Source organism: Aphelocoma coerulescens, chromosome 4 (assembly GCF_041296385.1).
Source record: "Aphelocoma coerulescens isolate FSJ_1873_10779 chromosome 4, UR_Acoe_1.0, whole genome shotgun sequence".
NCBI lineage: Eukaryota > Metazoa > Chordata > Aves > Passeriformes > Corvidae > Aphelocoma > Aphelocoma coerulescens.
The window spans coordinates 55,563,727-55,586,652 of record NC_091017.1 but is presented as its reverse complement, the minus strand read 5'-3'; the positions used below and the strand labels follow the sequence as shown (position 1 = coordinate 55,586,652).

Here is a 22,926-nt window from a genome sequence, read left to right as displayed (position 1 = left end):
TTCACTCACACCAGTCAGTGTCACTGGATCAGCAGTACCTTTTAAAGAAAGGATGTGAATGATATTACACCAGCAGTGTAGACAGCTGGCTCTTGTTGATCAGATAAATATCCTTGCTTCACTGAATCAGTGAAAATTTCTTTTAGTATTTTAATCTGAGCCAGCTGTCCTACACAGACATCCCTCACCTTCTGCATATCCCTGTGAGCAATCCATGCTCCTTACCCCTTCCAGTGACATGGTGAATTCTACTCTTACTTCTGAAGAAACTTGTAAGGATAGATTTAGATCTGTACACATGCCATGTGTAGAAGTGGAAAAAAAGAAATTCTTATTTTATTTCAAAACCATCTAGGAGGAGAAGAGATTCTGCATGTTGGACACTAAGGAGATTTTTTTTTCCAATATGGTTGTTAAATGATTAAAATAAACTTAAGAGCTTCTGCAGTTAGAGAATGATTTTTTTTTAGATTGAGATCTGTATCATTCATTATTAAAGTTAAAATTCCTTGTAAAACAACATACACATGTCTAATAACAGGATTTCTGGGCTACTTACATATAATATATGTCATGATGTCCCACAACTGGCCTCATCTTGCTTTCAGAAATTTGCATTTTTGACACGGTATGGAGGTTGAACCAGTTAGAATCTCAACGTCTTACCAAGAATATCAGAGAGTATTTCAACTGCAGGTCAGCAGCTTGCTTTGTAGGCAGGGAACATCATATGGTGGCAACATCTGGGACTGACTTCAGATGGCTTGTAGGTAGATGCCTATAACACTCAATGACTTTTTACAGTAAAACTGTATCTTATGTAATTATTTTTCTGTAATCCAGTTGTCTATTTGTAATTTTCAACTGGAAACTGTTGATTCAGCTTTTCAGATACAAAAGTCTTTATAGTACTGCTATTGCCTCTAAACCACCAGTCTTTTTCCCTTCCCTCAACCACCATTTTGAACAAAGTAATTTCACAGTTTCATGGAGCAGTAACAGTTGAGACAATCACTTTATGCAGCTAAATTTATTCTCAGAACAGATTACATTTAAACATGGAGAAGTGGTCAACAGCAGGGAAAATTGTCCTTTTTGTTGTCAGTCAGGTACTTTTATGTAAGACTGGGCTCTGCTAATAAACAGTGATGTGTTTCCTTGTTTCTTACTGCTGTTAAATCAAACCTGCATTGGCTGACGGGACAGCACACGTTGTGGCAATGTGTTAATTAACATGCCCAAGAAAGGAGTACTGCATTCAGTGGTAATGCTGAAATGCTGAGCCCATACTGGCTCTTGAAATGAGAACATTCTCTTTTCCATGGGTGATGTACTAACGCTTTTAGATTCCATGGTAAATGATCCATGAAATGCTTAATAAAATTAAGAAATGTAGAATTCTTAGTGACAGAGAACTGGTGTAAGCTATTAGATACTCCATAATTTTTGTTCCTCTGCCACTAAAGGGCATAATATTTCTGTAGGTACAGGTGACTCTGCACAGGAAGTATATCACTAAACCTCGTTTTACTGTGAATGGAGTCTATGCCATTCCTATGCTCTTTTTGTTATTCCCAGTTAACTGCCCTGTAGATAGCCTCCGTAGCCTTGCACCTCCCACATCTCCTTGCTCCCCTTTAAATGAAACAGTAAGTGGCTTAAATAAAACCTACAGCCAGCACTACAGATTTCAAAAGAAAGGTTTTTATCTATTAGTCATTGACTGTGAAGATAAATCTCCTTGCTTCTGCAAGGGAGTGTGTTAATGGCATGACTGACTGACACATGATACTTACCTCTAACTTACTACTAGCATTGAAAAAAATGAAGATACTAGCTTTGCTTTACATGATTCTTCTACAGACTTCAATGAAAATGTGACTACAAATAATTACAAAGCCTGCCTTTTTTTAGGCAACCTATAGTATACAGAGTGGAGAATGTTACAAGAGCACATCCAATAAAGACAATACATAAACATAATAATGCAAGATATTTCAGTAAAAATAGAATAAATAAAATAAAAATATTTTAAGCTGTATTTAACAGGTTAAGTTAGAATATGGCATCAGACATACAAGGCATAGTGAACATGGCTGCCGGCCTACAGAATCACTAGGTATTATAAAAAATGCATAGATAACTGAAGGGTTGCTATAACATCAACTAGAACAGTTGCAGTTGCTCAAACACACACACACCCCATACATACTTTTTTGGCCATGGTAAAAAGAGTGTCTGAATATACTGTTAAACAAAAGATAATAGGCTTTGCAATATTAGGCTCTGATTCTGCAAACACTTGGGTGCATATTAAATCTTTTGGATAATAAGGAGCTCTACTGAAGCAAAAAGGCCACATATAGTCAGATCATCAAGCACACTACTTAAATATTTGCAAAATCAACAGCATTTTGTTAACAGACATAAACCTCTTCAAACATACACTGGCTAGTGATGTACGGCTTTTCAAATACCCTTCCGTCTTCTCCTCAGCCCTGCCTGCAGTTGCACACATTGCACACAAGCTAACCAGATGTTCCTAGCCTTGACAACACGGATGCAGAACCTTTCCACTGCTGTTTGCTAAGTGTTGGTTTAGTTAAAGAGAGTCTGGATCTCTCTTGGGGAGAATCAGCACTGTGCAGATGTAATGACAAAATTTAATTATACTGTTTAAAATTAATTCACTGTTGTACAACAGTTGCCAATCTGAAATCATGACAATTGTCAGCTGGAACTTTAAAAAGACACTGTCAAAATATTTAATTTAAAATAAAATAAAATGTAAATCACTAGCACAATGATGAACAAGGAAACTTTTGTCTCTTAACTTCACAATCCTACCTAAGGGTATGGTGTTAGCCACCACAGTTTGAGAGCAGTCATCCCTGGAAATGCACAAGGCCAGGTTGGGTGGGCAACTTCATCTAGCAAAAAGTGTCCCTGTGACAGGGGTTTGGAACTAGACGACCTTTAAGGTCTCTTCCAAACCAAACAGTTCTGTGATTCTCTGATAGGAAGTGAATTTGTATGCTGCTCCTAACAGAGGTGACTGGGATCAATATTGGAAACTACAGAAGCTATATGCAACCTGCCATCCCCATGCTTTGTGATCTGGCTCCATGGTCAGTTAAACCACTGGTACTGCTAAAGGGGGTGGGTTTGTTTGCATCCCCTCCCCTCCAGCTCTCCCTGTCTACTCAGTATAAGCAGCTTCTCCAGCTGTACCAGTAGCAGAGGTGGTGCAAAGGAAGTGGCAAGAGCGTGAGCCTTGAGAGGGGAATGAGTTGCTTCAGTGCCTTAGGTGCAGAATCGTGGTCATGAAGAGATCTGAGATCCAGAGGGGATCAGCTCTTCAGAGGGTATTGCAGAAAGCTAAATTTAATTACAATAGTTGCATAGCCAGCCTTTACCTGACACTTGCTCATACATCACGCTAAGTTTAGTAATGATGTTCCTGCATTTTTCAATGCAGAAATTTCTTGAATCATTATTCTTTTCCTGTTGTGTTCCTAAGTTACTTTGCCAGGTGTGGTCATTAATTTCTTCAAACAAGGAAATAAAAAAGAAAATAGTTTGTTTATAACAGTCTCTTGCATAGTAAAATAAAAAAAGAGTTATTGTAACAAGAACTTTGCCAGTGCTCCTTTATCATTGGAGTATGACAAGATTTGGAGACTTGGGAGACACTTAAGAGTTTGGAACCTAGCTATAAATGGATGCAAAACATTTTTAACACTAGTTAAACATATTTAATGTTCCATGTCCAGAATTTGTACCAATCTGTAGGTCTAGACAGAAGATGACAAAGGGAGAGACTGAAGATGCATGACTGCATTTCAAAATTAGCCTGAAGTACAATTTCAAGGGCAAGGCTGGGCTGATTTGTGAGGGTCTGCAGGTGTGTAAAGAAAATCAATTAGATTAAGTCTTTGGAGAAAAAGCATTGAAATCCAATTGTACTAGCTGAAACACCATCCTGTTAAAAAACAACTCTCTTCTGATTTTGTTACAAGAGGGTTAAAAGTAAAATAAATTTCATGAAATTTTGTAAGTAACAAGAAATTTAATTGTTCTTCTTCTGGCCTGCTAAGTATTCAGCAACAAACTGAGGGGAAGGGGGAATTACGGAATCAGACACTGAACTGAACATTTCATCAAACACTTGTATAGAAAAGGTATGGAATAGTTTAGTCTCTATAAAAGTTGTAAGACAATAAAATCACTAACTACTTTCTTATTCCTGATTGGTTTGAGCCCTCCATGAAACAAACAGTATTTTTGATGAATTAATGATAGATTTAGGAGAATAAATTTAACAGCCAGTAGTTGAATTTGTGTATTTAAAGCTGATAAGCTTCAGTGGATCATCCTGCAACTCAATTACTGAAAACACTTCTAGATTTTTCATCATTGGTTTGGTTTTAAACACAATTCTTCTATAAGACCATAATGTGTAACCAGAAGATGACATAATGAGACTATGATTCAAAAGCATGTCAGGGAGATGTTAAAGTAGCTGCTAGACCAATGCTGACAAACAATTCAAAACTAACAGGTGTAATTCTGTAAAAAATAAAACTTGGTATTTAATCTACAGTAATTCAATGGTAGCTAATACTTGGTACCTATTCCAGTGTTGAAAACAGAGCAAAGTGCTGTAGGATTTAGGATTGGTTTGTGACAAATCCAGCTCAAGAAGGTGAAACTTTTAACTCAGGCATCATTCACTCCAAGGACTTTAGCATGAGTTCACTGGGAGGGATGTGGCCATATTCTTTTTTCTGTGAGTTTACGTAATGTTCATGTATTTACAATCAAACAGACCTTCCATTGCCCATGATGTAACTCACTGACAGCAAAAAAATTATTCATGCTTCTTTTCATATCACACGATGGTGGCAAGAATGAGAGAACATGCTTGTCTAACATTGTTTTGATAGGGGTAAATTCTCTGAGGAGAAAGCATCAGCAACTGAAATGGAAGGTCAGACATCGTCCATTCATTTTCCATAGTGTGGCTACTGTTATCTTCAGTCAAACGTTAGGAGAATCTTCTCTCTTACGCAGCTATGGCATCTCAGTGACCGGACGTTTCTGTTTCAAAGTGTCAATGAGAGACAAGACTCCTCTTTTTACGTTAGTGGTAACTCTTCTGGTCACCGAGTCTGCAGGAGGTGGGGGCGGCCGAACTTTCTGTGAAGGAGGTCTGGCTACCAAGCACTTCTGATACCGTAACTGCAACAAAACAAAGCCATTCTGCAGTCATTACTGGATCAAATAACTTCACAGACCATTTAAAATACACTTTTAGCATTTTCTCATTAAATACAGTCAAACCTCTGTTCTGGCTGGGACAAAAAGCTCAGCTGAAGTAAATGGGAAATTGGTCTGTCAAAGTTTGGGCAAAAACTGTCCATTAGCACACAACAGATATTAAATCATATAAATACCCATTTGAAAACTGAAAAGTAAGTTTTCTGGGTTCAGCTACTCTAGAACAAGGGTTATATTCACTATATTGCCACTGGATTTCATAACACAACTCCAAGTAAAATGTTTTTCTGGCATCAGATAACTTTAGTGAAAGAAAAGATTTCTAATTTACATAGATTGTTGCAGAGGTTAGGAGAGAAATATTAAAGGAGCATTGTTCACTAAGCTGGCACTTCAAACATTAAAATGTTTGGATTTTAATTGATTAAATATATCACAATATCAATTCCTATTTTTATCTTTCTTTTCTCTGCCTTGAAATTAATATAACTGCAAATTTGAAAAAAACGATAATTTATGGAGGCAGTGAAAATCTTAAGTGCTATTAGATGCCTTTGAAGAAGGTCACTTACCATACAAGCAGCCTGAACAGCTTCTGATACATTGCCTGCATTTGGTTCACACCAAAAAACATGGCACTCAAAATGCTGGTTTCCCGTGTCCATAATGAAGGCGAACGTGTGGATGTCTTTGCCTACTCCCATGAAGGACAGGAACCGCACACGACACTCCACCATGACTTCCTCTTCATTCTGGTCATGAATCAAAGGATATCATTACTACTGGATACTCTGTGGAACTTTCAATTTCAATTAAATGGGAGGATATACTGCTACAGTATTGTAACTCCTTCTTATCTAGCTACATAAACCAAGCGTGCCCAAGCCTGGGCTGGATCTCCTCTTCTAGGCTGTCACCAGAAAACCGAGGCTTTGAGCATTACCGCAAAATTTTAAAATGTTGTACATTTTAAAAGCTGCTTGTTTTGTGAAGAAACAAAACAACATGGCTATAATGACCCCAAAACATGCTCCCCTATCACTGGTATGTTATAGAGATGTTGGTTTAGTGGCTCATAGAAAGACATATATAAAAGACTGCATCAGTAAGTTTCACTGTATTAAACTCTATGGAAAATGCTCTACATTTTCTTCTGTAACACAGACTTTTCTATTACTCTTGGCTTCTGTACCAAGAATAAGGCAAATGCGGTTTGGAATTTAGGATTGCTACGTTGGGTGCAACCTACATTTTAGGCTCAAAATTCCTGGAAAGTAAAACACTGAATTTGAATATCTAATGAATACTTAAAGTAATTTATTTCTGAGAAGATGCTTGGAATGATAAAGAAAACTGAAGCTGAAATGAGCAGTAAGAGCCTCTGCAGACTCTGGAAAGAAATAAAATGCAAAATAAGCAAATGAATTTTAGTTTACATTAACCCTACTAGCATTTCCGTGTTCCTGGTTTTCAACACTCATACTATGTTAACTGTGTTTAAAACAACACAGTCTGCCTTACTCTTTCATTGATGACTGTGACAGTAGCATCAGCAACATTCATGGTAACTGGCATCCAGTCATCTTTGCTAGAGGAAGCCATTAGACTTTCAATGGCATTGTTCAGAGTATCCATTCCTAAAACAGAATAAAATGCAATAGTGAAAAATAATATATGTAAACAATAACAGATTTTTTTATCTTCACACATAGTATAGAAAACAGATTGTTTTGGATGTCTTATTAAAATTAATTTGATAATGGAAGAAAGTATTGTGAAGTTGTATTTCTCTATCTGGAAAACCAAAACAGATGCCTCTGGCATATAAAAAAAACCAGGATAGCATCTTGTTTAGTTTTTGTACTGTTTCAGTTCTTTAGAGCCCTTCTCATTAGTAGCAGAGCTCATATTCAGAGAAAGCTGAAAGAAACTTCACCTTCTGGGCAGCTCCCAGAATACTGTTTGCAAAACACATGTTCATATGATACCCTGAATATTAGATGTCTTCATGCTTGATTCATATGACTGAAACAGAAGAGTTGCTACCCTTCAAAAATCATGCACTGGCAGTTGACAAACCATTAGAATTTAAGCAAGGTACTTTGGAATTCACTTAAGTGTTACATACCTACAGGTTTAGCTACAGGTAGCATGCCCAGGTACTGGACGTGGAACTTCTGTACCAGTTCTGTCTTTGGTGTTGGGAAATCTACTGCATGGGAACAAAAGTCAATTTCTGTTAATCAGCATTCACAGCAGGAAAAAACACTTTTATTTAATCAATAACATAGAACTGTTTATCCATTAATTGTACTCTGACGCTATTGCATTGATTAAAATAAATTTTTACTCCTTCTAGCAGGAACAAGCCTCAATAATTTCTAAAGGAATTTTTGGTCTATGCTAAGAATAAAATCACATTATATGGCTGGCATATTAAAATGCAGAAAATATAGATGAATGGGTCTCTGAGATATACAGACCTAAGTTTCACTGCAATAACTATGTAAAATCTGGAATTTGCTTTTAATCCTTGCTAATATGTTAAACAGTCTCTGAGTAATCAATACTACTGCCTGAACAGTACACATTACACAGACCATTGCACAAGCTGATGTATGGATTAGGAGTAAGACATTCAGTACAACCTGGTGGATCTAGAAGTGTATAATTTGCTGTAAAGCTAACACAAAGTGTATTTGTTCTCCTGGAATACTTTCAAAACAGCAACTACTAAGATATGACTAATAATGGCACACAAAAACAACTTCCTTCTACCATGCAGTAGAGTGTGCAAAAGACTCTTCAGCTGGATGACAACCTGCTTGCACCCTTGCCTCAGAAGTTGCTGAAATGCTGAAACCTAGGAGGAATTCTATGGCTCTTCTGAATCCGAGTGATTAACTGGAGTATATTCTGGTTTTAAGGAAGATCTGGCCAACTGGTGTAGTCTAAAGTCAGGAGGTATTTTGATTTGAAAAAGACAATATTCTGAGTAGCCACAAATAAGTAAGACTGTGTTTGCAACACTTGCATTTCAAAATAAAAGAGGAAATGGACAAGTTGACATAACTGAGCAGGAGTCCATAACTGTCAACATAACCAAGAAAAATACTTAAAGTGAAACAGGAACAGATTACAATCAATCAGATACATTAATTAAAAGGCAGGATTACACTCCTGACTTCTCCCCCCAATATGCTCAATTTTGGTCAAAAGCTGCATCAGAAACAAAACTTATCTGAAATAGGACCATCCTGAGGATACTAGCTGTAACACACAGTACCTTGCAGAGGAACATCAAGGGTGACATTTGTCCTATCTTGCAATGAGCTGCAAGCCATAGCTTTAGCATTCTTCCGTTCAGCCATAATCTGAAGAAGACAGTGATAATACAGCATTTAAAAAAAAATATATAGTACAGCAGCAACTATAAATTTACCCCTATTTATAACCCTAGTTTCTGAAATCTGAAATAAGTCAGAAGGTACATGACTAAGCAGGTTATTCTTTTAACAACTTTAATTTTACTCCACTTCATTCACCATTCCTTAACTACATAAAGAACCTAGGTGGTGTCCAAGCCTAGATGAAAGAGAGGTTGAGGAGGAAAAAAACTAGTCATTTTTATCAACAGCAAAATTGTAGTGAGGACTAATAGAGCAAGAAACATAAATATTTAACACACAGAGAAGAAGGTGTTCATTATGCATGTTTCACTCTGAACTGCTGCTGTGTAAACTTTTTTCCTCCATTTTTATGTTTATTCTGGAATTAAAAATCCTATGCAAAATACAACATATCCTTTCCTCAAAATGTGTAGTACTAGCAAAAGAGGAAAAAGCCCCACTTGTAAATAAACATTTTGGATGGCTATTCACTACAAATATATGACTGAGAAAGGATCCAGCGAAGCTAACAGAGGTTTTCCAAAGCTCGTATATGAACCATAGGTATCTGCTTCTTTATGTTATGACTGTTCATTGTAATTAAGCTATAAAGATAACTGGTGTTACAGCAGATGACACTTGGTCTGAAAATGCTTCTAGCAAATTTCTCTCCTCTGCCTCCCTCCTTTTTTTTTTTTTTTTAGGTTCTATATTCTGAAAGTATTTTCTGTTGCAGGGACATATGGGAATATTCCTGCCCTCTGATGAAAAATTATACACAGTAGCTTAGGAAGAAACCCTGACTCAGTAGAGAGGTACAGCATGTGAACACCAGCCAAGTGCTTTCCTGGATCAGGATTACATCTATTGCTGAATTAACTGTGTTACTGTTAGCTATGGTTTTAAATGCCTAGTTGTTCCCTTATCCAAAATTAGTGTCAGAAGTTTCATGTCATAGTTACTTATGTGACAGCTCTACTCCCTTTCTGATATTCCTGTGTAAAGCTACCATGGCATTTACTTGATGTTGACCTTACAGGATACAAGCAGCAGTGGTAGAGCCTGTGTAGCATGTTTTTCCCTGCTAGACTTGCTGGAAACATCTGTGTGAGTTGGAGAGTTGGAGGAGAACTGGGAAGAACGTAACAGGTCTCCAGTCAGCCACTGCTGCAGTGCTGGTGTTAAAATTCACCAAGCACAGCCTGCAGCTCCTTGACCAACCTGAGCAGCTCCCCAAGTGCTGCCACTGGCACTCCCTCTGGCACCCAAACCTGGACAAACCTGCCAGGCTTTGCACAGTTGATGGGCTACCTTCTGCCTCAGGCATAACTGTGGTGCCCAGAGGGTTACAGTATGCACCCTGTGTAAAGACTCAACGTTGCTTGCATGAAACACCACAAAAAAGTTCAGTACCATGTCTTCAGTGTTGCAAAACCAAAAAATTTTTAGCCTATGCAACCGACTACAGAGGAGGGTTTGGCATCACTGATTCCATTCACTAACATGAAGACAAAATGTAAAAAGCAAATGACAGTCACACAGCAGAATTTTAAAACCCGAAGGTTTTCTAACTAGCATTTCTAGAAGAGCTGTGACTCATGATGAGAGACAAGTTACACAGGGATAACTGATAAGGTTATTCATCCCCACAGCCCTCTTTTTCCATGGTGCAAACTAACATGCTTTAAGGAAAACCAAAATGAGCAACATGATATTTTTAAAAAGGGGCAGTCTCAAATCCACCACATCTCAACAAAAAGTAAGAGTTTCAAGTAGATTAGTTTAACTTCCTCTTTATAAAACATTTCAGTCAGATTGCCCTCTGTAAAGGATGTGCTGCATTGTTGCTGATGCATGAAATGACTGTACAGAGGACACTCATAACTGATCATCCAAGAAAACCAAAATTAATAGCCAGGGAATGGTGTCAAATCTGTACAGTAGAATGACTGAAAAGAACAGTCCTCCCCAGTATTATGGACAACACTATCAGAGCAGCAACATATCCTTTAGTATACATAACTAGAGTACCTTAAACCCCTTTTCCCCCATGATTTTTTAAATACAGTTAGCAACTATTTTCCTCTGTGTCCTGCAGGATAGTACCATTGAATAACACCATTCAAACAAGGTCTGATTCATTTATGGAGTTTAACATCATTGTTTATAATTAATTGAACCTCTGTGTTCTCTTTCCATTTTGAACCGGCAGCTTCTTTTATTATTCAGGAAAGCCTTTGGTCTCTATACACACTTGTCGAATCAAAAGCACATATCATCATCCTCAAATCTAAATGCCCACTCTCCCATAATTCCCATCCATTTGTGTCCTTTTCCTCCCAAATTCTCTACGCTGTTTCTCACTGCCAGTTATATAAACTAAACTAACACTGCATACAACCACTGATTACATGTATAAGGCTTAGGGACCTCTGAACAGACAAATGCAGCTGATTTGAAATCCACTTGCCTTTGAGCAGATTTCGTGTAAACTTGTAGCAATGGCTTTTGCAGGTGTGTCACATCGAAACACATGACATTTCAGAATTCTTGTGTCTTTGTCTCTTGCCACGTAAGCAAAGTCTCTGTGTAAACAAGACAAAGGGCCACATTAGAAACATACAGAACAAATTTGATGACATCAGAATCAGCCTCAACTCTCAAAAACACATACCTTCAACAGAGCAGGTCTACAAATGTAATAAACTGCTTACCCATGAAACATGTATCTAAAGTTTCGTGCTTAATCTGTATAATTCAAAAGCTCATTTTGGTTTCCTAATCATGCAGCTTACTCAAGTTACAACCCATAATTCCAAATGCAATTGTAAATAAACAGCAAAATTTACTCAAATATGTTACTGAAGATGAAGTAGGGAGAGAATTACATATTGAGACAGAAAACATATGCAGCTCTCAACTGCTAAAAAAATCCCAGAAACAGCACACAAGAGTGTAGTCAGAGAAAAATTGTATTTTGAAGGACTGTATAAAGTGTTTAAAATATGCAGATAGTAATTAGAGATCTGGTTGCATAAGGGAGATGTGAACCTGCTGAGCTTTGCTTGCACTAATTGCCCTAAATTTCTGACCTTATTTTTTCAAAAGTTAAATAAAGGTGCCCTACAAAAGAGGTTTTTGCACTGTGCTGGCTAGTCACCGCAGAACAGTAAAGCTTTCTAGCATGGATGAAGGAAGTGCCACGACCAGGTTTATTTGTTCTCAGGCTGCTTAAGAGCTGGAGCTCTTCTGAAACAGTCAAAGTGATACATACTGAGCCAGGAACAAGCCTGGATTTGCCCAGTTGCCATCCTTACTGTACAAGACTCTATGTTCACTGGTCTTGCACCTCTGCTTTTTCATGTCCTCCAAGCAACTACAGCTCATTCCTACTTTGTCACCCTCTTGCTACCTTCCGATTTCTCTGGGACTTTGCTCCAGCTTCTCTTACGCCTGAAGTCTCTTTTCAGTACCTTTCTGCTTTACACATAAGTAATTATCAGCAAGACTAAGTGGTGAAGAGATAGGAGAGATATTCCTAAGCCACTGGCCTAGTATAAACTAAAGTATTTCTGTATATAAAAGCCTGTCAATATTCCAAGCAGCGTTTAATGTAGCATGGATGGCCAATTTTTAAATTCATTTTAAATGCCCTGTGAACTGAAGAATTTTATACTGAAGCTCTCCAGGGAGAATCAGAGACTGTGGCAGACAGATTGCTGGCCTTCCTGCTCTGTGTGAGATGTGGACACTGCCCTGCAGGTAAGTACTGTACCTGTATCTAACTGAACAGCAGATTTTGTTCTTCATGAGCCTTTGCAATATAAGGGCTGCTCATTAACAGGAACAGGTGGTTGCTCCATCTAAGTGCTTTTCAACCTGAAGCCTGATGAATAATATTTAAAAAAACCCAAGCCACACAAAATTATCAGGGGATGAGATCTGAAAGCAATTCCACATGACAGAACCATGCAGAAACACAGTCAAGCTGGAGGCCCCTCTCCATTTCGCTGCATCCCAACCTGCAATGGCATACACTAGGGCACAGCAGGGACAGGAGGCAGTGGAACAGCATGTGGAATGTGCTGCCACCTGAACCCTTCCTGCATGGGGAACGCAGCCCATGGGCTGTGTTGGCTCTCACTGGCTGCAGCACTGCCCTGCCAGCATGTAACACACAGGCATCCTGGGGAGGGACCCACCTGATCGTGACCTGCAGGAAAAATCACAAAGCAATAATCCAGGAAGGTGCTACCTATTACACAAGATGCCCCAAGGTTTCCTAGCTCCAGCCTGACCCCAAGTCCCTCAGCCACAAGAGCCTTTTGGCATGTTGTTCCCTTTTTCTGCACTGCAAGATCACAGACATGCTGAGTTTCAGCTGGAGTCTTGCCCCTGGAAAAAGACTGATGCATTTAGCTCATCTGGACATGTGCCAAGCCTTGCTTTAGAATGGTTTCCTCCTTGTTTAGTGCTTCAAAAGCAAGCTGAAGACTCCTAGTTGGACTCCAAGAGAAGAGGGTATGGATCACCTGTAGCCTATGAAAAATTAGCAGCTACAGAGGAAAAAAATGAAACAAGGTGCCACATAAAAAAACCTTTGAGACTTTTGCCTTTTGACATAAACTTTCAACATTACTGAAATGCAGGGCAGGTCTCTGGAAATGCTCAGGCTCCCACATATAATATCCTGAGCTCTGACAAGACCTAGACTAGTTTGAGAGCTATAGGCAAGGAATTTCCAAAAATCCTAAGCATTTCAGGTTTTGTTTTCCATGTTCTTGGCTTTAGCTGCAATCTTTTAAATGTCCTAAGTTACTGACTTCACATTTTTGAGTCCAAATACCGTTCCCTACAAGTATTTTTAACTGCAATACAGAAACATAATTCACTTAACAGACATGGATTTTCTACCATAACTTCAATAAGATTTTCTCCCACTTTACATACAAGAAAAGCTTACTGGCAGTGACCATCACTGGCAGGTAGCAAAGACAGCATAAAAAACCAGAGTGCTGTGCACACCTTATTACTGGATCAAGGTCCACTCTTTCAGAAGGCAGACATAGTAGCTGAAACCTGTGTTTGCATTGACTTAAAATAAAATTGAAAGTCATCAATGTGACCATTACATGGTTATTTACTAGCATTTACAAGCAGTTACCTCAAATCAATACTAGTCCTTCGAAGACTTGAAAACAGGTGATTTATGCATTCCTTTACAAAATGATCCCAGGAAGAGCATCCTGTGTGCTCGCATTCACCAGCACCTCCAAGTCCTTGGCAGGGCTCCTTAATCCCTTCATTCCCCAGCCTGTATTGATACTGGAGTTCTTGTTGAAGAAACAATGATGCCCCACTGTGTGCAGCAAAGGCTCCAGGGTGTGGCCTGGCAAGCCCATGAGGCTATGAGGAAAGTCTCATCTTTGTTCTGTGAAATGCCACGCACATTTAGCCACTTGTAGAAGTTCCAGAAATGCCATTTTCTGCCCACAGGGTTGTTGGTGGGTGCTGGGAAGGGGCTGCCAGGACCACCTGGCCCACGCCTCAGTTCCACAAGTGCTGCATGTAAGGCTTGTGTCGAGCCTCTCCAGCACTCGGTCCTGCAGCTTCTGTAAATATTTCTGTTTGTAATGGTGTGCAGTCATAAACAAGGCTGTATAGCACAATTACAGAAGAAAATGATACACCAGCCAGTACATCAGTTTCAAGTACTGAGAGCTAATAAAACCCTCGTGGTGGTGTTGCAGACTCACACACCAGTGTTTCACTTTAAGCACCTGAACAGCTTGAACAAAGTAAATCAGCTAATTACATTCATGGATTGTGAATATACATAAACCTTTAGATGATCAGGGCCTGTATCTACTGAGACAAAGTATGAAATGTGAATTCTTCTAAACCTGTGCTACCACACCACACCCAACCCTGCCAGTACCATCTGTTTTCAAATCATCAGTCAAAACGAGCACAAAAACCATCCTTCCCCCTTCTGGCAGCGCACAGACAGTATCACTGATATCATTAATTAATGGAAGTCACCTAGATGCCTGTGTGCTTGCACCAGTGGCCGTACATGGCAGCCCAGCAGCCAAGACCTGGAGATGGGGGTACTGGCTGGTGGCAGCTGGCTCCTCCACTGCCAGTGGGAGCCTTGCAGCCTTGCTTCAGGCATTTCTAGGCATTTGGAAAACGGAGCTCCACGGTTCCTCTTGGACAAGAAAGGTATGGCTTTCTGAGGACTTCAGAGTATCTGCTTCCTACAGCAACAATAAAACATAGGAAAAGTTGTGTTTCCCTACACAGGGCCACAATGGAACAGCTTCTTTTTTGTCCAAAGCCTTGAATCCCAAGTAAACCAGAAGACCAGTCTCTGATTCTTCTTCCACTTCAGATCCTTCTGGGTCGCTTCATCTATAAACCTTCATTTGACTGCAGCTCACTTGAAGCTGATTAACATTTAAGTGAGATTTATGTGCAACAGGCCCCTGGGATAATGAAGAAGTGCTGAGCAACGTGTTTGCAATAGAAATTTATGGAAAAGGGCAAATGCCTCCTCTTACCACTCCCCTATCTTTACATTCTGCTGGGAAAACAAGAGAAAAAAGAAATTTAAAAGCCATTACAAAGGCCATGACTGGATAGAGAGCTAGCACAGGGTTAACACATCTCATCCAGCTAGATGAATCTCTGTCTCCATGGGGTGTGTGTGTGCACATGAAATCTGTGGGATCTGAATGACAGCTCCGGGTAAAATTTCATTCCATGTCAGTGGAGAGAGCAGCAAGGTGTTTAGTAGGAGAATGATGTTGCAAAAAAACCTGTGTACTCCTGAAATTTTATAACACAAGTGCAACACTTCTGTTGATACAGAATAATGGAGAAGGGGTTCTGCATAGAAAGAAAAGTTTTTTTAATCATTTGCACATATACTACATCATCCATTAATAATTTTCCAGTTATAGGAACTGGATATAAATCAGTATTCTGGACAAAAGCTAGAAAAATAGAAAAATAGATAAGAAGTATTTTGTGCAAGAGTGGGTAAGACTGGTTCTGCTGAACAGTTAAAAATTTAGTAGTAATTTATTTTGAAAGAATACAGGACTAGAGAAAGACATTTAAAAAAGCAATTTTGAGAGTTGAAAAGACAATGCAAGATGCTAAGTAGAAGGGAATTTAATTTTTATTTGCTCTTTTACTCTCTTTAATTGGCAAATGTCTACAGTCATTGACTAAACCTTAGATAGTCATACCTATTTAACACATGGCTAAGCATCACTTAGCTGCTCAACCTTGGATGAATATAATCACATTAAAAGCAATTTATGCTAATGCTGTCCTGTTTGAGTAGCAGTTATAACCATTTGCCACTATTAGGCTAAAGTCCTAGGAGGCATCCCAATTAAGTACAGCTTAAGAGAGTCGCACATCCTTCATTACCTTCTCATTATAAACTTATTTCTTCAAAGAACTGTAGAAAAAAGTAGAAGTGCATTAATCCTTTTTTTGTTTTTTTTCGTTAAAAACCCCTAATATCCTAGCCCTAAAGTATGAAATGAAATTTTTTACTATTCTCAATAAAATTAAATTGCTGCTATTTAAAACACCTATATTAAAATGATACACATACAGGAAAATGTACATTTCTTTACAGATTTATGTATTACAAATTGTAACAAGAATCCTTGAACCAGAAAATTATGTTCTCTGGGTTTGTCTTAAAATTGATTGAAATTCATCCAGAATAGCCTACAGAAGATGATTTCTCTGTACTGGTATATAGACTTCTGTGACTGCAGGGCCACAGAACAGATATGTCAGGCTGTGGAGAAACCATCTCCTGAGTCTCTAACTTTCAGACTTCACGTTGCTTTCCTACAAACAGCTGACCAGAGACTTATGAAAGCAGGAAACAAGAAGGGGAGAGCAACCACCACTACAGCAGAGCAGGTCAGAGGCACCTGGCAGGAGGTTGCCATTCACTGTCAACACTTGAATGTCCATGGGGACAGAGGAGGAGAAAAGCAAGAGAAGGGAGAGGAGGCACATGATAAAAGCAAGTAAATATAATGCCATCAAGACCATCCTTGGGTGGGGTTTTTTCATGACACAGATATTCTAGCATCATGAATGATACTAGAAGAAGAGAAAACAAGGTGCAAGAAACCCTGCAGTATGTATGTTAGAAATTACAGATCCTCTGGATTAACATTTCAGGCTTTTAATCCAGACTTCTTATTCACATAGAGGAAAGGAGAATGGCTTATAGCTGAAATAATGTTTGTGACTCTGTTCAGGTCACTTGTCTTTTTATTATGGTCACACCACGGAACTAGCAAAGTTAGGGAGAAAAATCCAAAGGTAAGAAAATGATAACTAGATGAAACAAGCAGCATTCACAAATGCTGCAAAATCTTTTTGTGAAAGATTTACTGAGGACCTTTCAACTATTAGATACCGAGTGAAACCACTGCTTCCCTTCCACATGTTCCAAATGAAACTCACAGCCCCTTCTCCAGGTAACTATACACCCAACATTTTGGAATCAAACCCCAGATGAGGAGGAAGGAAAATAACTACTCCCAAGAGTCTTCTCCTTCCCATTTCTCGTATACAGTAACCACATCCACCATTCTTTCCTCAGTGATGAGAGCTGGAAGAGATGTGGGGGAGAAAGAATTTTCCCTGTGTTTCTGACAGTTGTGAGAAATCCTAAACACACATGCAAGCCTTCCAATTTTTCTGCACTCCAAGCACTTCAGCTCAAAGAGCTCCTCCACCTCTTCAGCTGCTCTCCTGCTACAACCCAGAATGGTACACTTGGCCACCAAGACATTACCCTGGTGAGGAATTTTGGATCCAAGTAGTTAAAATGCCCTCCCCAAGAAGAGATTTTTGGGAGACTTTTCTTATTTCAGTTTTTACACAGTTTGAAAATGGATTTCCTTGCAGCAAAACATCAATTCTGCATTTTAATAAATTCTCCTCAAATGGTCTGGCATTGACAGAGTGTAGCTTGTTTTTCTAATTCAAGCATAAAGTTTGTAGGGCAAATTATCCCCTGCTGAAAGGCTGTTTGCTTCATTCCTTGATAATGTCACTTACTAACTCTGAAGGAGGAGCTATGGCTACTTTGTGTGATACTCAGAGGCTTTAATCTGGCAGCCCTAAAACTCACAGCTGCGGTTTTTCTTTGATGTCTTATCATTGCCACAGTTCTGTGTGCCTCCAAAATTTGTTAAAGCCCTCTCAGAGCTGATACGTCTGATACCCAGCTCAGCCCCTCAGAGCCCAGCACTTCCAGCCTGAAAGCATTTGCATGACTTTCACTCCAATTTCCTTCCTGAAGCCTGATCCTTATGCAGCTGCAAAAGCCGGTCCCCCAGACGGGCTCCAGGTCTCAGTGTTGCCCGGCACCTTCTCCTGTGCGGAGGGGACAGGAGTCCTGTTAGCCCGGCCACCACTGCCTCACTAGCAAGCAAGGTGGCTCTGATATGTTACAAATCATTTCCCTCTCTGCTACCAAGGGCTTTATTCTACTCCTGCAAAGGGCCAGAGATTTGCATTAATTGGAGTCATGTCAAAGCACAGTTCTCCAGATCCATGAGCTCTGTTAGCACAGTGACAACAGTACAGATTGTACAGGTTAAATATACACCCCATGCTGGTCCTCATTCCCAGCCTGACCTCCCAATCACATGGCCAAAGCACCACCATCATGACAAGAAGGACAGTCTATGATTAGTGCTGTGGTCACGACCAAGGGGGTGCCCTGGGAACTGTGTTCCTGTAGGACTGGCAGCCCAAGGGGGCCCAGCTAACAGTGTGTCACATCCAGCTGGTGCCTGGGGCTCAGACGGGGCTTAATGCTGCTCAACAACTGCTAGACAGGCATGGCAAACTGAAAAGTCAATCAGTAGCTTAGACCTCTGCTTGTTTGATAGATGGATCTAACAAAAGACAGAACTTCTGGGACAGATCGTATGAAAATCACTGGCCACTGACTTGGTCAACACAAATGTTTCAGGGTGTTTTGCATAACTATTTCACAATATTTTTGAAATGTGCATGGGCAGGGGGCTGCCTTCCTATCCTGTGCAGCAGTTTTCAAAGAAAAGGCATACAAATGAGGTAGTTTGTCAAGGCCATTATAGTTGCTGCTTCTCCCTTGCAGCATTGTAAAGTGGTGGTTTAACTCCTCAGGATGGCCAGTCTGATGAATCCTGAATTTCCTTTAGTAAATGAATGTGTTATTATGCCTGTGAACCTCTGAACAGCCTCTTTGAAGCAGATCCTGTACATTTGACTTTGATAAATTAGTATTTAGATATTTTTGACAATGCTTCTGTCTTCCAGATCTAATTGGAAGACAAGGGCTTTTGTTTAAAAGGAATATCTAAAGATTTAATAAAGAAATACATCAAGTTGAGATGCTCAAAGCACTATAACAGATTTAACTGAAGACAGCAGACTACACCAGAATAGTTAATCTCTCCAGTGTGATTTGTTTTATAAGCAAGGCTTCCTAGTTCTCCTTTGCTCTTTATTATTCAAATAGAGAACACAGCAGTTGTGCAGAGACACTACCCATGAATCTGCTTGAAGCACACTTTTGCCAGTGCTAAGCTGGGAGGATCATTACTTCCCCACATGCATGAAACCTATATTAGATTGCAAAGCCATAATCAAGAAAGTTCAAATATTTCCCTAGGCCAACACTGCCTAAAGAATTGATTAAAATAAAGTCAGGCCTGAAAACCATTCTCATTGTATTCCACAAAGCAAACATGAGGAATAGTCTGCATCTCTAAACCACATTCCTTCCACCCAGTCCCACTTTCAAGTTTTTGCAATTTAGAAGAGCAAACAAACCCCAAATCTCATCTGAGGGATGCAATTCTATTGCTAAGAGCCTCTGGAGTGGCTGCAGCCCTTGTGCTGCTAAGCACCTGACTACAATGCCTTACTGTCTGTGCTCCCATGAAACAGGAAGCATTGTAGAGAATTCCAAATGATTCCTTTGTACATCCAAACAAATCAAACATACTGGGAACAACTTTTCTTCAAACTTAAAAAGGCAAGCAAGCAACCCAGACGGACCCGAAACAAATACCAGAAATAGAAAATAAACGTTTACTTTTCCAAATCTTCCTAAACTTAGCTCTTAAATCCCCTGCTCTTAGGATCATGTTTTTAAAACATTTTAAATAAAAGCTGGGATATTAACACTACTGTCTTGCATTTCAGATTCCAGAGAACATCATCATCATCTAAATTTAAATCCCAAGACGAGAAGCAAATATTAAAACCCACTGCATCGCATGATTTTGAACTGTTCTATTGTTAGAGGGTTTGGGACCTGAGGAAAAAACCCCAAAACAAACAACAGGCAGTATCGTCTGGACAATTCTGTTAATAGCAAGGTGAAAAGATGACAGTTATGAATTTACTCACTGAAGTTGGGCTTCACTGATACAAGCCAACCCATACAACATTTTTCAGTGCATGCCAGAAGGATAAACACAAAAATGGAAAAACGAAAATCATTTACCTCTCTCTGAATCCAGGGAAGCATGAAGAAACAGAAAGAGCAAGTTAGAAAGCACTGAAGCAGAGAGAGCTCCAGCATATGATAAGACAGGGTAGCTGAAAAGTGCTGTACATTTAACATACACTGTTTTGTTTGTAGCACAGCGTATCTAAGCATACGGCCACTATTTCCTTTCGACACCTTTTTTCATTGAATCTTGTTGCTCTGAAGTTTGTATTTTTGGAAACATGCAGTGAAGCCAACAGGCATCAGCTGAGGCAGTGCAGACATATCAACAGTGGGAGGTAATAAAGCTTAAAATACCACACACAAGTCTGGGAAGTAGTATGCAGAAAGCATAAATAGACACCGAAAGTACATGAACCTTCCTTTTTCCAAAATGACACTTTTTACAGCAGACACTGACAAAAGAAACAAGAATAATTCTTCGGGTTGTGCAAACCTTACATTGTTTAAACTGAAAGAGTAGAAAGATCATCATCAGTTTTTTTAATGCCTTTTCCAAAAGCTCATGCCCCAAGGTCAGCTGGGGTCCTCTGGAAGTTGCACCCTGAAGAAGTGACAGCCTGTGAAGCAACCTTCCATGAAGCCAGGATGTATAAAATCACCACACACCTTCATTTGTAAAACACTTCAGCAACCACTGACTCTTGGTATGACTTAAGCAACACCCCCTTCCCACAGGCGAAGGCAGGCAGGAGAGGCACAAGCTTCCCTGGCTGGTGGCTGCCCTACTGCCCCTTCCCGCAGACCTGCTCTGCCTGCCTGCCCCTGCCCTGAAGCCACAGAGAGGGCTCCCTGCAGGTCCTGGCACGTACCACAGCCTGCTGCTTTCCAGGTCATGCCAGCCACCACAAAACCCCAACAGGGTGAGCTGGCAGGGACACGCACGTGTACTTCTGGAGCTTGTCCTGTGAAGAAAGCAGTTTCCTGGGATGTGACCACAAAGGGTTAGCAGGCCTGGGAAAGGACATGGGTTGCTGCCTGCTTCTTTGCACCTCTCCTTAAACACTGGATGCCACTCTATGCAATGCATAGTGTCTCTACAGGGATAATGGCCATTCTCAGAAGGGAGCTACTTAGTCCTGCTCTCCCACTCCTGCCTCCTGCATGCACCTCCCAGCTTCCCTTTCTTAAGGGCTTATCTCTAGTGAGCATCTGAGCAAGGTTCATGCACTGTGTGCAAAAATGTGGGACCCTACATCATCCCAGCTTGTAACTGACTCTTGAGAAAAAAAAAAAAGAAGTGGAGTGGAAAAATCATCACATCTCAAGTAATAAGGGTAGGATTAAAGACAGAACACACTGAGGGGAAGGGATCCAATTCCCATTAGACATCTCATGTCAGCAAGCTTACAGCGATTGATTTGTTGTTTAGAAATGGCTTAGTGAGTAGATCTGGAATAAACATAGGTTTTCTAAGGCAGATTTTAACATGCATATGGTTTGCTAATGCACCCGTCCAAAATAGATGTGCATGCATGTAACCAGAGATTTAATTTTTTCTCATGTTGAGATGAAACGTCTCCTGCTGCAACTTGTACCCACTGTCCCTTGTAATAATCTTGATGTGACTCCTTGTGACAAACAGGAATTCACTGCAACAACCTCTCCATGGACATGGTAGAGCTCACATCACAGGAGGTTTTCAATATATGACTGGACAGGGTGCTAGACTATTTCATTTAGGCTCCCTTTCCCATAAATGGCTGGATCAGATGGTCTTTTGATATTCCTTCCAACCGGGGCTGTTCTATGATTCCGTGAAAGCAGCCAGGTTGGAAAGATGATCCATATTTACAAATGTAATGGACATTCCCAGAAATTTCACAACAGAGACATGAAACTTAGTTTCATTGTAAAGAAGAAACACATGGTGGTGCTCTGCTCTACTCCTGTCATACATTGAACTTGGAGTTTCCTCTTTTCAGTACCCAGTGGTGACCTGTGTGGATCTCCCCAGCCAAAACCCCACTCATTCCTTTGCTTCAGCTACATGGGCTGCCTACTGGGCTTTACCGAATCAGCAAGGACTTCAACTATTGCTAACATTTTATAAAATTAAGGGATTAAAATTAGATCTCAACATTGCAAATGTTGGAAGACTTTCAAGCCTAAATATCATTGATACTATATGCCAGTGCCAATATGAAAATCAGAATTGAAAAAGTAGTATCACTTTCACTTTCTGAGAAAACACAATGTTTCTAAGTAGTAGGAGAAGTAAAACATATATGATTTTCTTTGTCCGTTAATCACTGGCTTTATATGAAGTGGACAAACAGAGATGTCCATCTCTCAGAAAAAGCATTATATTGGAGAAACTGTCCCGTAATTTAGACACAATGTGCTGGGGGGAGGACAGGAAAAGAAATGTCTTAGAGACACAAAACATGACCTGCTGGAGCAAACTCTGAAAAGGAGATCTGTTAATTCCCCAATTGTTATGCAAGATACAACTGTACAGAACAATCACCACTGCAGCTGCCAGCCCAGAGAAAAGAGCACTGAAAGAAATTCAGGAAGGTGAGAGAAAAACAAGCAGTTGAGCTGCTGGACTTCCTCAGGCTTTGAGAATCAATGGGGCTCTGGCTGCCGTGGGATGCATATGAATCAGGGGAGGCTGCCTCCCGATTCTAACCAGTTAATTACAGCTTTCCAATTAACCCAACAACTTCTCATAGAGTGTCTTGTAATTCATTA

At 39.8% G+C, this 22,926-nt stretch overlaps 1 protein-coding gene across 19 annotated transcripts in view; it reads right to left on the bottom strand.

The window, feature by feature from the left end:
- Positions 1-1,011: 1,011 nt before the first annotated feature.
- The window catches only part of APBB2 (amyloid beta precursor protein binding family B member 2), a 166,993-nt gene continuing 145,078 nt past the window's right edge, over positions 1,012-22,926 (bottom strand). For 16 of the 19 annotated variants that reach the window (XM_069014220.1, XM_069014215.1, XM_069014221.1 and 13 more), the window contains 6 exons: positions 11,140-11,254; positions 8,567-8,654; positions 7,409-7,492; positions 6,802-6,917; positions 5,853-6,032; positions 1,012-5,241 (listed from right to left, as the gene is read on the bottom strand). In XM_069014220.1, coding sequence (XP_068870321.1) covers positions 5,074-5,241; positions 5,853-6,032; positions 6,802-6,917; positions 7,409-7,492; positions 8,567-8,654; positions 11,140-11,254 — 751 coding nt within the window. In that variant the 3' untranslated portion in view covers positions 1,012-5,073. Of the gene's footprint in view, positions 5,242-5,852; positions 6,033-6,801; positions 6,918-7,408; positions 7,493-8,566; positions 8,655-11,139; positions 11,255-20,223; positions 20,387-22,926 lie in introns of those variants that run through there. The other 3 variants (XM_069014224.1, XM_069014231.1, XM_069014232.1) reach the window with 2 other exon arrangements.